Source organism: Toxorhynchites rutilus, chromosome 3, assembly GCF_029784135.1.
Source record: "Toxorhynchites rutilus septentrionalis strain SRP chromosome 3, ASM2978413v1, whole genome shotgun sequence".
Lineage (NCBI taxonomy): Eukaryota > Metazoa > Arthropoda > Insecta > Diptera > Culicidae > Toxorhynchites > Toxorhynchites rutilus.
Window position 1 is genome coordinate 219718548 of NC_073746.1, and position 15498 is coordinate 219734045.

General features: G+C 38.3%; 1 protein-coding gene across 1 annotated transcript; it reads right to left on the reverse strand.

The window, feature by feature from the left end:
- Positions 1-10100: 10100 nt before the first annotated feature.
- LOC129777889 (tRNA modification GTPase GTPBP3, mitochondrial) lies at positions 10101-11765 on the reverse strand. Its single transcript, XM_055784461.1, has 3 exons — positions 11629-11765; positions 11391-11567; positions 10101-11318 (listed from the first exon to the last, which is right to left on the reverse strand). The coding sequence occupies exons 1-3, from the start codon at positions 11711-11713 to the stop codon at positions 10102-10104; spliced, it is 1479 nt and encodes a 492-aa protein (XP_055640436.1). The 5' UTR covers positions 11714-11765; the 3' UTR covers position 10101.
- Between the last annotated feature and the right edge of the window lie 3733 nt (positions 11766-15498).

Consider the following 15498-nt stretch of genomic DNA (forward strand, 5'->3'; position numbering starts at 1 on the left):
GCTTAAAAATCCCCGCTACGCTGCCGTAACGATCATTCTCATTCAAACCGTACACCACATCGGTTCGCATCACAACACATCAACAAACCAACCCAAGCAGCCATGTCTGGACATGGTAAAGGAGGAAAAGTGAAGGGAAAGGCAAAATCCCGCTCGAACCGTGTTGATCTGGAGTTCCCCGCAAGGGTAGCTAGGCCGAGCGCGTTAGTACCAGTGCACCAGTCCACCTAGCCGGCGTTATATAGTTTCGGCCGCCGAAGTGATCGAGCTAGCTGGCAAAGCTGCTCGCGACGATAAGAAAACCCGCATTCGGAACAGAACACATTCGGTTCGGTGGACATCAAGACAACAGGCAGTTGCAGCGAGTGGCGAGTGGCAAACGCAATCGCAAAACGGCATCAGGTAGCAGAAAAAAAAAGTTTGTTCTTTATACAAACTGCTTTGGTGGCAAATCCAGAACAAGGCGGCATCGAGGGCGTTCGAAATGGTTTTTTTCAAAACCACGAGTACTAAGTTTTCTAAATTGGAACCATTCCATAAAACAAGGCGCTTTTCAGGGCCATTAAACCTTCCAAAAAAGAGTTTAGGAAATACAGTTCAATGTTTTCTAAAACAATATCCAAAATAATAATAAAACACAAATTGATTTTTTCATAATTTGTTTGCCAGGATATGATGAGTATGTGAATTTGGCAGTTGTTATGAGCTTGTTGGTTTTCACCAATTCTTAAACTGCTTTTAGATTGAAAGTACAGTAATTTACACTTATCTCGACATTTAGCTAATTGGACGGACCTGTAATGCGACATATTTAGTTGGACATTTTTGTAAACATAGAGTTCGGGGTCCAAATTATGACCCCACATTGAAAGTCGACACTGTTCCACTGTCATCGCAAATGTTCAATTACAGATTTAAATTACCTCCAATCCGACACTGAGTGGTGGTAATGCGACGTGCCATTGAATATAATTTACTGTACAATATGTCACAAGCTGGATGGGAAGAAATTTTCCAACTGTGAAAGCTGTGGCGAGTGGCAAACGCAATCGCTAAACAGAAAGGTTTGGCGAACAAGATGGGGATATCGAGTGATAACAAAACAATAAACTCTTTAGATTGAAGATAATTTTGTGATCCTTAAAAGGACCCTTTTTAGCCTGCATGTGAATCCAACGAGCGAACAAATCGTAATGAATGTATTTTTTTGCCATCGCTGCCTTTTAACCCTCATTCGTTCGTCTCGTTGGACTCGCCCCTCTGGCTGAGTCTGCCGATTTGTCTCTATCCTGTGAGTGTGTACCGCTAGAGTATAAAACACGCGGACCCCAAAAAAATATCTTATTTTCTTTCAAACCGTAAACCCGTGTGGTTGTACGGCATCGTTTAACATCGCTTCGCATCAATGGATTGGTGCCGGAGCATCAGTATACCTAATAGCGGTTATAGAATTTTGGCCGCCGGAGTGCTGGAGTTGGCTTGCAAAGCTGCTCACGACAATAAGAAAACCCGCCTGCAGAACAGAGCCCATTTGGTTCGGTGGCATTAACTAGTTTCAACGAGTGGCAAACGCAATCGCAAAACGGCAGCAGGCAGAAGAAAGAAAAAGTTTGTTTATACAGACTGATTTGGTGGCAAAACCAGCCACCGTAAAACACGGCGATTTTCAGGGCCATTAAACCATTCAAAGAAGAGTTATTAAAAGTTTTTCACAATACCAATGCATTCTAAAGTGACATAATATGACATATAATATAAACGGTTTTTGTTGTTTATGCTTGTTCTTGAACTTATTGGTGGTTGGGGTTTTTTAAATTGATCATTCAGTTTTCACAAACCAATGCATGGTTCCCGAATTGAAAGTGGCTTAAAATTACAACACATTGTATGCAGGATGGCATTAACGAATTTTCTCGGTAGCAAGAGCTGCTTTCTTTAGTTGATAACTGATGTTGAAAATTGATTGACGTTACATCTGCATTGTATAGAAACATAACTAAGGAGCAACATGATGAGCTATGTATTTCCTGCTGATCTGTTCTTATTTGAAAGGACTTTAATCCGAAGGTCATCCGTCCCTGTATTTACTGTTGGTTTTTCAGAACGCTTATAGCTCGTTTATTTCTCGACAGATCGTAGAGTTCGTCTCAGTTCAAATCCTGAATGAAATCTGTCCCCTTTGTATAGTCCTACGTCACTCCGGTTATGTCCCCGACATTACCCACCCGTTTTTTTTCAGCTTGAAACACACTGCCCTCATTATTTTGATGACAATAACAAACGAGTTCATTTTGTTCATATCGCTGTTGCATGAGCAAATTTGCTATAATGAATGAATGCGACATTGAGTGGGGTTCATAACTTCGCTGTTATTTATACTTTGGATATCAAAAGCAACAAATTGATATTCATCACATCCGAAACGATATTCGTTCTGGCAGTGAATTTAAGTAAATAAATTTTATTTGGCGAGACGGTAGCAACGGCATATGCAGAATGGATACAACGTGTGGTTTTAGCTACCGTCAAGTCATTTGCGACATCGGGAATTTCATAAGGTATTTCCGATTACAGCATCCGGCAACTGCAAAACCCAACCGCACACAGCAGCCTCAGGTTAGAAGTTAACAACAGCTGATATTCATTTGGCTGAAATGAAATTCAGTTCTGACGTTTCCGATAATCAAAATGAAAATGAAACTGGGTGGAAAAAATAAACATCAAAACATATTGAAGGACAAAAGTTCATTTGCTCATATTCAATGGTTGCCTGGATCTGTCATTTTAATTTTCATTTGGAATATATAGGTTTTCGATGCAACCTAGCCCGAAAATCTATGCATTTGATCTTAGCGAAGATGATTTTTTCCAACACTGATTGTATCTATCGTGCTCTACTTCAACCCAAAGGTCATTCGTCCCTTATATTGTATTCGTCTCTGTCCGTAGATCATTGTTACGGAGAGTGTTGGCACGGGCACTTTGGAAAACTTGAAAACGCGACCAAATTTGGATCAACTCAAAATCACTTTATTCGAATTCAATTTCTTTATTCACTCGACTCCTTTTGAGAAGTTAGACCGACGTGTACGCTATGAAGTTTTATTGTTTTCTACACTATTCTTCGTTTTCTTCTTTTTTGGCTTTAACACTCCTATACTTGCGCATTGGTCTATCAGACCGAGAAATCAATAATTCGTTCATTTCTCAGAAGATATCAACACTACGACTTTGCGATTCTCTCTAGCTTCGTTATTCGTCGTTCGTCATCGGTTAGCGTATCGCATGTGTTGGTACAAAGGGGTCGTGGGCCACTTTTTTAACACTTTCGGTCTAACAGACCGACGCGAGTATAGGAGTAATTTTTTTGGACAAGTGCCTTTTTTTATATTCTAGAATATTGTTGAATGAAATGTATAAACTAATGTTAGTGGCATGGAATATTTATTGAATAAAATGCATAAGATTATTACCGGACTATTTTTATTTGATTTCAGTCCCTTTTGAAAATGGATTGAACGGATCCATATATTAACTATTCGTCGATATATTCGTCGTTAGATTCATACGTTCAAAAGAAAAATATAAATGTTTGACTTTCGTATAGTTATTCGCTAAATATAATGGTCATACATATACACACTTGTGAAAGAATTTCACTTGTGGAAGAATTGTAAACAGTAAACTATAAACTAATTGGTGGCCTATGGTAATTTTCAACAGTTACAGTTTCGGGGATATTTTTTTAGAATGGACAATTGACGAATTTTCGTTAGATTTACAACCAGATGGCGCAGCGAGTAAAGTGATGATGTTTTGTTTTTTTAATATGAAATTCGTTTAAGTTTGTTAGAAAAATCCGAATTTTCCTTCAAATTTCCCGAATTAAAGTATTCTTTCTACGCTGAAAAATTTAGAAAATCATCATTTTACAATGTGGTATGTATATTACGAGGAATGTCTTGTTATAAGTGTTGTAACTTTAATTTTTTCAACTAAGTAAACGATGAATAGCGTGTTTTGCACTAAAAATACTGCAAATCCTTCTCGTATCGTCCCTTACATAATAAATTAAATCAGCCAATTTAAGCGATGATGTTTTGTTTTTTTTAATATGAAATTCGTTTAAATTTGTTAGAAAAATCCGAATTTCCCTTCAAATTACCGAATTAAAGTATTCTTTCTACGCTGAAAAATTTAGAATATATATATATATATATATATATATATATATATATATATATATATATATATATATATATATATATATATATATATATATATATATATATATATATATATATATATATATATATTACGAGGAATGGCTTGTTATAAGTATTGTAACTTTAATCTTTTTCAACTAAGTAAACGATGAATAGCGTGTTTTGCACTAAAAATACTGCAAATCCTTCTCGTATCGTCCCTTACATAATCAATTAAATCAGCCAATTTAAGCGATGATGTTTTGTTTTTTTTAATATGAAATTCGATTAAATTTGTTAGAAAAATCCGAATTTCCCTTCAAATTACCGAATTAAAGTATTCTTTCTACGATGAAAAATTTAGAAAATCATCATTTTACAATGTGGTATATATATATATTACGAGGAATGGCTTGTTATAAGTATTGTAACTTTAATTTTTTTCAACTAAGTAAACGATGGATAGCATGTTTGGAACTAAAATACTGCAAATCCTTCTCGTATCGGCCCTTACATAATCAATTAAATCAGCCAATTTGAAATAAAGGGTGTGTCACATCAAATTGCATCACGGAAAAAACGCTGTAGAAATTTAATTTTTAGGAATTATATCTTCAGCTTTCGCTTATAATCAGATAAGAGTGTATAGATCACGTTGGCCATGCTTCACTGTCAATTTTTCGTAAATTTGGAAAAATGTCGTCGAACGAAAAAGAGCGTCGTGAATTAATCCTGTGCACTCATTTCGAGAATCCGGAGTTGTCACATCGGGACATCGGTAAGATGCTGGGAATCGTCCAATCCACGGTCAGCAGAGTACTAAAACGATACTTCGAGAACCTAACCATCGACCGGAAGGTGAAGAACGGCAAAAATGGATGCTTCGTCAGTGAAAAAGATCACAAGCGCGTAGTTAAGCAGTTTAGATGTGATCCGAGAAGTTCGGTCCGGGATGTCGCCAATAAGCTGAATTTGTCAAGTTCATTCGTCCAGCGGACCAAGCAGCGGGAGGGCCTGCGTACATACAAGGTTCAGAAGGCTCCTAATCTTGACGAAAGGCAAAACATGGTGGGGAAGACGCGAGCCCGGAAGCTGTACACCGAAATGCTGACGAAGCCGCATTGCCTGATTATGGACGACGAAACCTACGTCAAAGCGGACTTTCGTCAGCTGCCGGGCCTGTTGTTCTTCTCCGCAGAGGACAAATTCAGCGTTCCGGAGGAGATTCGCAAGCAGAAACTCTCCAAGTTTGCCAAAAAGTACATGGTGTGGCAAGCGATCTGCTCTTGCGGAAAGCGGAGCGTCCCCTTCGTGATGACCGGCACGGTAAACGGGCAGGTTTACCTTAAGGAATGCCTACAGAAGCGCTTACTACCACTATTGAACCAGCACGAGGGCCCGACCATCTTCTGGCCGGATCTCGCTTCGTGCCACTATTCAAAGGACGTGTTGGAGTGGTACGAAGCCAACGGGGTCACCTTCGTGCCAAATGAAATGAACCCGCCCAACGCGCCGGAGCTTCGCCCAATAGAGAAATATTGGGCGATTATGAAGCAGGCCCTCCGGAAGAACCCAAAAGTTGTCAAATCGGAGGCGGACTTCAAGAGAAAATGGATTTCTGTTCAAAAAAAACTACAACCTGACGATTGGCAATTTGATGTGACACACCCTTTAATATCGATTTCATCGCAAATATCCATAGTATCAATAACCGGTATGCATTATCAAACTTAAAATTTTCGAAGATTATCTATGACTTTGGTCAAATCGCGTGTTGAAACCATCGTAAATATACAAAATTCCAACTTTCTTACCATATACTGACGACATTTAATGGGTGAAATGAATCTAAATTGGAATAAAATGAATAATCACAACCGAAGGTCGGACATTCTTCTCTTCGATAAAAGACCCGAAAAACACGAAACAACTCGAAACAACACGAAATGTAAAAAAATTGTTTCGAACATACAGTTATGCTATGTTTTGATTCTTACTCCAATGAAACCACCAAGCGAACAATAAATCGCATAACAAGCGTATATATATAACATCATATGCCCTAAAATTTGGTTGGCATATAATGCGCCTAACTGGCATATGCATGCAACAGTGGAGGCCATATACATACATGGCAAATGCTTACCGAATTTGTTTGGATGAATATGCAACTTTGACCGGCTATAATAGTGACTTTTGCCATACTCATATACGATTTATTACAGACATAGAAATAAAAACAAATGGCGCAAAATATTTTCGTGAAATGTTTATTATAGCCTCACGAATCGCCATTTTTATATTAGGCTGTCAAAAAAGTCCTGCGGTATTTCCGCGAGGTGTAGTTGTAAGCGCGTAATTCTAGTTGTATTCATTGTATCGAGTCATACTATAGCTTGTTAGAAATGTATTTTTGCGCGCTATAATAAAGTCCTTGACAGTGTTTTGTTTGGTTAAGTCGTTCGTGAGTTATAGTGTCGCAAATATGGAGCAAAATAAAGAGAAAATCCGACATATTTTACAGTACTACTATGACAAAGACAAAAATGCATCTCAAGCTGCCAATAAAATTTGTGCAGTTTATGGATCCGATACAGTTTCCATTTCCACCGCATAACGATGGTTTCAACGTTTTCGTTCTGGTGTAGAGGTCGTCGAAGATGCGCCACGCTCCGGAAGGCCTGTCGTCGAAAATTGCGACAAAATCGCTGAATTAGCCGAGAAAGACCGGCATAGTAGCAGCCGTTGCATCGGCCAAGAGCTGGGGATAAGTCATCAAACCGTTATTAACCATTTCAAGAAGCTTGGATTCACAAAGAAGCTCGATGTATGGGTGCCACACACGTTGACGCAAAAAAACATCTTTGACCGTATCGACGCATGTGAATCGCTGCTGAATCGCAACAAAATCGACCCGTTTCTGAAGCGGATGGTGACTGGCGATGAAAAGTGGGTCACTTACGACAACGTGAAGCGCAAACGGTCGTGGTCGAAGCCCGCTGAAGCGGCTCAGACGGTGGCCAAGCCCTCATTAACGACCAGGAAGGTTCTGCTGTGTGTTTGGTGGGATTGTCAAGGAATAATCTATTATGAGCTGCTTCCTTATGGCCAAACGCTCAATTCGGACCTGTACTGCCAACAACTGGACCGCTTGAAGGTAGCACTCATGAAGAAGAGGCCATCTTTGATAAATAGAGGCCGCATTGTCTTCCATCAGGACAACGCCAGGCCACACACTTCTTTGGTGACGCGCCAGAAGCTCCGGGAGCTCGGATGGAAGGTTCTTTTGCATCCGCCGTATAGTCCGGACCTTGCACCAAGTGACTACCACCTGTTTTTGTCCATGGCGAACGAGCTAGGTAGTCAGAAGTTAACCACAAAAGAGGCCTGTGAAAATTGGCTATCCGAGTTTTTTGCCAATAAGGAAGCGAGCTTCTATAACAGGAGTATTATGAAATTGACATCTCGTTGGGAACAAGTCATCGAACAAAACGGCGCATATTTGACTTAAAACAGATGATTGTAACTATTTTTATGAACAAATGAAAATTCAAAAAAAATACCGCAGGACTTTTTTGACAGCCTAATATATGAGTATTTATGTTTGTGGAAATAATAATTGTTCGATTGACTTGTATTGGGAGTGGAATATGAATTTTTGAAATGGCTCAGATTGACGTTTGGTGAGAACTGCTCCGATGTGGATTCGAACTCCGGTCGTCTGGATTATCATCCACCAGCTATCTCGCGCGGCTATCTGAAATTTAATTCAACAGCAGTTAAAACTTTCGAGTGCATCAGCATTTCAATATGATGTAATATGTTCTTTATTAGGATCTAATATGATTTACTGTTTCATGATTTTCTTCAGCATGCAACACGATTTACTACAGTACTGAATCGATTTAAATTATACGCTTATACGACACACAAACTACATCAGCGTAATATACGCATATGATGCGGATTAAATATATTTCACGACAATGTACATCATAAAATTGATGTTTATTATACCGAATTGCGACCTAATTATATAATGGTATATAAAATCGAGTTTTTACATTTTATGCGGTTTCAAATATACACGATACATACTTTGATTGATATTATATGCGATTATGATTTATTCGGATTTCTTGTAAGACTTGGCACGTGCAAAATTATACGATTTAATGTTTGCTGGGCACAATCAATTAATACATTTTTATGTTTTTTTATAGCTCTTTATACTTCCATGAATTATATTCAGTTGCTTACATTAAATTAATAATATCAGTGAAAAATTCGAATTTCGTTATTTGTGTTGAAGTATCAAAAATTATTCTATTTTAGGAGGCTTCTTCTTCTTTCTTTGTTTTTAAGAGGCTTTAAACTTTGCAGTTCATTCGCCTCTAAAATTTAGGAGGCTGAATTAGATGACTATTAAAAGATAATAAAGACGAAGAAAACATATTTTTTTGAGTTTTTTCATTCAATCATACCCTCTTCTTCAAATAAAGGCCAATAAAACCTGAAAAATACACAAGGTCAACATTACAGAGAAGTTCAAATTTCTGTCTGTGACACCGTGCGCGAGTATACGTGTTATGATTTTTGGTTTAAACTTTTCAGTTCATTCGCCTCTAAAAATCTACACTATTCTGGTTTGTGCATAGCAATATATACAAATTCAGTGGTGATAAGGGGTACGAAAAACGAACTATAGAATTCACTTCTCTCGTTAGCCGAAGGTTAATGATAAGGAAGGCTATACTAAGAAAATTGAGAGTGATCGAGTATGATCAATATAGCCTTATCTACTATTTGGCAATGATGTGCTAGGATTTGCGCTAACAGAGAGAAAAATCTAAAAACTTTGAAGGAAAATGGAGAAAAAATGTTTCATTTGTTCTGAAAAAACATCGTAGAAGGCATCCTTAGCCCAAGTGATATTCGTGTTTTTATTTGCAAATGATTGAAAAATCTTAAACGAAAATTGCGTTTGATAAGAATTTTATATTATAATAACAAGTTTCGAGAAGTATTAGAAAATTTATGGAAAACCAAATTATATAGCGGCCAATTAAAAGATCAATTATAAATAATTGTGGGATTTAACCCAGAATCATGCTTTTTTTCCCAAATATATATTTTTATCGAGGCTCATATGGCGTTAGCCTCACGGGGCCGGGAGTTCAATACTTTGACAATTTTTCTTATTATCTATGTTAGTAATATGTAACCGATTACTCGCGGTTGGCTCGAGGTTAGTATTACAAGTGTTTTCGTAATTCGGATGTTGCTGTCTCCAATGCTCTGTACGTGTGCCCGACACGGGATACTTCCTATTCGGATGCAGCTGACCCTTAATCAGCAACGCCCCCCTAGTCTGTACCTCATATCTAGCGTGGTGCGTCTTTCTCGACTCGAGGAATCCAGGATAGAATGGTCACTAATAGAATCATGCTTAGTTTACTAAATGTGAATGTTCGAGTGTATTCATATCAAACATCATCAGACAGACGACGCCAGTGGTTGTATGGTTAGCGTAACAGCCTCACAATCCGATCGGCCTGGGTTCAATCCCAGCTGGCGTCGTTGGGATTTTCTGAGGCGAAAAATCTCTGGTTACGTCTTCCTTCGGAGCGGAAGTAAAAGAAGTTGGCCCGGCTCATGAGTTGTTGAGTCTGATAGGTAGGAACAGGTGGAGTCGCCTCCCTGATGTCGGTGATTGGCACTAAAGTGGCGGAAATAGGCCGACGAAAAATAAGCGAAGATAAAAAAAAAAAATCATCAGACGGGACGAGGTTCGCAGGGTTAGCCAGTTGTGAATAAATAAATAAATAACCGCTGCTAACTACTCCGGGACGTTGTGGTATAAACGAAAAGGGAACATCATTTTAAAGAATCTCATCTATTTTCCAATGCAAAAGCTACTAAATATCACATCTAAAATTTCTTCTGTTTGCACAGCCCCCGTGATTCTTCCAATGCACCTCGTTGCGTTCCGTAGATACTGAGTAGCGATTGCTAAATCTGGGTGCCGCTCCATCTCCAAATGCAGTTGAAACTTTTCTAAACATTCGACGCACTCTTTCAAATGATAGCGATGTCTTTGTTGACTCAAATTTGGATTTTCTCTAGATGGTACTCCGCAAAGTTCTTTTAAGTTGCAAGTGATCACCTCCAAGACGCGATCTATGCCAACGCGTGTGTGGCAGGATAGAATCTTAGTATCTGCTTCATCCTGCAGTAAATTCAGTGTTTCCTTTGAGAGCAGATCACATTTGTTGACTATCACAATTAAACGAGTGGAGGAAATGAGACTTTGGCTTAACCCTAAGGAACCGACATAGTCTTTAAAGTAGCTACTAAAAGATTTTTTCGTTCCAGACAAATAATCCTGCAAACTTCCTGCGTCAAGCATGAGAACAAGGATATCGGTTAACTGCAAATAGTCTCTGGCTCTTTCAATTCCTTCGTTTTCTACAACATCTGTCGTATAATTTCTAAGTCCGGCAGTGTCAGCGAGTGTTACGGGATAACCTCCAATATCGTGGTTACTTTCAACGATATCTCTAGTGGTTCCTGCGATGTTCGTCACAATAGAAACTTTTCGATTGCTGAGCAGATTGATGAAGCTGCTCTTCCCCACATTGGGAGCACCAATGATTGCCATTCGTACTCCAGTTCGGAGCCTTTCACCCCGTCTATGATCATCTAAATGCGTCCTAATTTCACATATTAACGAGTTGACGTCTCGTCTCACAGACTCAAGCACAGTATCATCTATATCCTGGTCCTCAGAAAAATCGATGTACGCTTCGACATGTGCAATACATTTTAACAGTTTTGTTCTCATCTGATTGTAAAGTTTAGACAAATCTCCGCTTGCATGACTCAGTGCTTGCTTTCGTTGTGCTTCAGTTTCAGCATCGATAAGATCCGCTAAACCCTCAACTTCTGTTAGGTCCAATTTTCCCGCATAAAACGCGCGCTTCGTGAACTCTCCGGGTTCTGCTATCCGAACCCCTGAGATTGATCCCAGACTGTCGTACATTGCATTTAATACAGCGACTCCTCCGTGTACATGGAATTCGACAGAATCCTCTCCGGTGAAACTATTGGGACCTAAATAAAAAAAAGTTGCGCGATATATTTAGGGCTCTTTTGAATGTAAATTGCATATTGTAAGATACTCACCGGGGAACCATAAAATCAATCCTTTATCAATGATCTCATCCGTCCGTGAGTGAAATATTCTTCGAAGAACAGCTTTTCTTGGAGCAGGAAGAGTCTTAACAGATGTTTTACATTTTACAACTAAGCTGCTCGCCTCACCCGAAACTCGTATCACAGCAACGCCACACTTGCCGGCTCCTAAGGAATTTTAAATTTTAGTAGACATCGCGTGTCTGAGATCAGCCATCATTTAATATACCTGAGGACAATCCGAAAATTGTACTTTTGGAAGAATAACATCTTGTTCTTAATAGCGAACGAATGTATACCGCCCGTGAGAACATTTATTATGGTTTATGATATTGTTTATATTCCTTGTTTACAGCTAAGATGTTTACATCTACTTGACACTCGTTTGTGCCCTTCAGTTGTGTGCAGCTACACTGAGGATAAATTTTAGCGATTCATGTCATGGTATGTTAAAAATTTACTTTTAAGCGCCCCATACACGCACAATACTATTGTACCAATTTATTGACACTATTATTGAAGGTTGTCCACACCCTGGGAGATGGCTGCGCGTCCTTTCTGTTCGCAGATGACACCGCAATTGCCGTCAAGGGGAGATTGCCTCGTGAAATTACAAACAGGCTTCAACGATGCCTTGACGCCTTTGTTGAATATGCTAACATATGGAAAATTAAAATCAATGCCTCCAAAACCCAAACAATCATGTTCCTGCACAGGCAGTCTCCAAACTCAAACCTCCTCCATCTTGCGTAGTGGTGATGAATGGCACAAGGGTTGAGTGGTCCGCTGAAGTAACATATTTGGGGCTAGTGATAGATCAGAAACTCCTCTTCCGTCAGCACGTGGAGAAGAATTTGAATAGGTGTTCCGCTTTGGTTCGATCTCTGTACCCTCTGATCTGTCGACGATCCCGTCTCTCAAAGGTGAACAAACTGGCCGTCTACAATCAAATCATAGCTCCTGCCATCCTTTATGCAATTGTGGTGTGGGGGTCATGTGCTCAGACTCACAGGAACAAACTCCAAGTGGCGCAAAATCGTGCATTGAGGATGATTCTTGATCGTCCTTTTGACACAAGGATCTCGGATCTACACCAAGAGGCTAATATCCAAAAACTAGATGCAATTATATATGAAACAAAAGCTAAATTTGTTGAGAAATCTAGATCCTCTGAATTTGACCTGATAAAAAATTTGTATATAGTAGATTAGTTAGTTGGTTATTAGTTAGTTAGTTAGTAGTTTATAAGTAGTCTCTTTCAAATTTAATTTCAAACAATACCATTAAAATGGTGAACAACTGTCAAATTAAAAATAAGGAACTTTTGCTCAACAGTATGATTTTAAATCCAAAAGCTGAACCAAAGATGTAAAGCCCAGACTGTGTCACTTGAACTATAATGAATAGAATGAAATAGAAAAACATCTGAATAAAAATGCATTTAAGTTGTAAAAAAAAAAAAAAAAGGTTGTCCACAGACATACAATATCATGGCGCCACAGTCATTTTATGCAATGCAATTGAATCGTTTGGAGATGATATTGAAGTTTGTGCTAAATATTGCGTAAGGCTCGCTACTGACGTTCAATATTTCATCGCAAGTACTTGATTAGAACCTGGCACTTGATATCCCAAAATGCCGGGAGTGAACGATAAACCTCGATAAACTTGAGAATAAAATACTTTTCGGCGTTTTTGATGGCCATCGTGATACACACGTCCTCGAAAACGGCCTGTAATTTTTTTTTAGGAGAACACTCATTTAACACTCGAGAAGATGTACATGTAAACATAAACTTTGACATTAACTGGCACTTTTTTTATCTGTATTATAGTGATTTTCAACTCATTTGGCTGGTTCGTCACTTTTACTTCCATTTTTGGAAGAATGTCAGGAGTGCGAATTGAACTCGTGACCTTTAGCGTGAGAGGCATGGATGTTACCACTACGCCAGATCGCCTCCACGGAATTAACTGGCACTATATTGCACAACGTCACCCAATTTCAATATCAGAAACACACGCTCAATAGTATTTCACATTCTCCTGTGTTGTGCAATAATATTTTAGATGTATGGGCCGCATTAGGCCAACATTTGATAACTACCTGTATTCTGAAATCCGATTAAAGTGCGCTACACATGCCGCGTCACCGTCACCGTCCCGTCAACTATTCTCTTGGACTTGCCGACGTCAAAGTTACCGGTGATGATGTATGTAAATGTTACCATACTATTTCTATGGGAGAATATTTGTTGTATGTGTAGCGCACTTAAGTCAGAATTACCCGAACGAATCTGAATGATGCATTCCAAAATCTTATGCAAATGTTGGAATCTTGCAACGCATTTTGACATTGGCGACATTGAGTTTCGCGTTGTAATTCTGTGAAACTAAAATGACTATGAGTTTTCTTGTGGTGCTTTCAATATAAATATACAGTATGTTACATTTAATGCGATATTTAGCTAATTGGACAGACCTGTAATGCGACAAGTTTAATTGGACATTTTTACCTCTAATTTGACGTTTTTGTAAACATCGAGTTCGGGGCCCAGACATCGACACTGTACCACTTTCATCGCCAATGTCCAATAAAAGGTCACAACCGCCTCCAATGAGACACTGAGTGGTGTCTCGGCATGTCGCATTGAATGTAAATTACTGTAATGAAATAAAATTAAGTTTTCCGTTTCGAATAATGTAATGACTTCATTAAAATTTTAACAATTCAAACTGCCTTCGGGCCTATTAATTTGATTGAGAGTACATTGCTTCACAATTATGGATGAATTATTTTGACGTTTGTTAAGAGAGTATTTTAGTCTAGAAAATTGAAAAAAAAATGTTTCCTTCATATTTCTGTAGTTTAGGCATTCAAGAATATACCCTAGAAAAGACTTATCGAAAATCCTATTATTAACCGAGTTAGAGTCATTTTAGTGATGCGGTATTTAACCTGGTACGGCCATAACAATGAACTTCAAGCGCGTTTTTCTCGAAACTGCTCCCCAAAGTTATAGCAAATGCTCCCTCGTGAAAACCCACCTTGAAATAAACATTCTTTAATTCAATTTCACAGTGCATATAGTAATTTATCTTGTTTACTCCGGGTCAGATGTAGTGTAACTGCGACGCGAAATTAAAATAGCGTTGTTCTCAGTCGGGTTATTTCAATGCAAATAGAATTTGTTTAAATGGTTAGAAAATGCAGGTGCTCCATCAAATATTTTAGCTATAAAAAGTGCTCTGCCATAAAAAAAATCTGAAAATCCCTGCTCTAGAGAATAATATTTTTTTCAAATTTTACTATTTTTAAAAAATCGGTAAACGTAAGAAAAAACATTTTAATCCGCATTTTGTTTTTCAAACGGCCGCCATTTTGCCAAAAAAATATGTTTTTGACTTGTCCGTGGTTCATGCGATATCTTTACTGATTCAGAATCTGTTCGATTTTTTTGTTTCATATAACCAGAAGGGTTGGAATCGTGTACGCCATGGAACAACTTTTTTTTAACCCTCTCACTTCATCAGCGCTTGACTATTTTAGTTATGAATATTTTTTCTCCGTTCAATTCATGTTTTATTGTTAAAAGACAGATGAACAAATAATGATACAATGGACAGTTAAAATATTCTTTTTACAGAGCTCGAAAAAACGTCCGAAATTCGTGTCTCTACACTAGAATACTGTTGCCACCTGGATTTGAGTCGGGCGAAAGTCAATTCCAAAATAAGGTTGAATGTTGTAAAATGAATTCAATTTACTCCACGATGTGAATTTTCAACTTTGTTTATTTTAATTGCGCAACATGTCCGTAATTTACTTGTAAGCCTGTATTCGACTTTATCAGAAGTAAATTGCAACGAATTGTTGTCCCTGAAAATAAACCGTGTAAAGAAACGAAGCTTGTGGAATGCATCCGTGATTAAAGCGGTATAGCAACATATCCAGTAAAATTCAACTCGTTCGGCAAGAAGATATACCCGATATGAACATCAGTCATGATTCTATACATACAATGATCAATAAAAAATATCACGGGTTATCTCGTTAAAATATCTCCGACATAGTTGCAGAATCTCAGTTGGTGCTGAA

Bases quoted from the DNA above. Each gene is read 5' to 3' on its own strand.
- LOC129777889 (XM_055784461.1), bottom strand. From the start codon at position 11,713: ATGTTCTCACGGGCGGTATACATTCGTTCGCTATTAAGAACAAGATGT. The intron at 11,568-11,628 runs GTATATTAAATG...AAAATTCCTTAG, and splicing joins AATTTTCGGATTGTCCTCAG to GAGCCGGCAAGTGTGGCGTT. The intron at 11,319-11,390 runs GTGAGTATCTTA...TTTTTTATTTAG, and splicing joins ATTGATTTTATGGTTCCCCG to GTCCCAATAGTTTCACCGGA.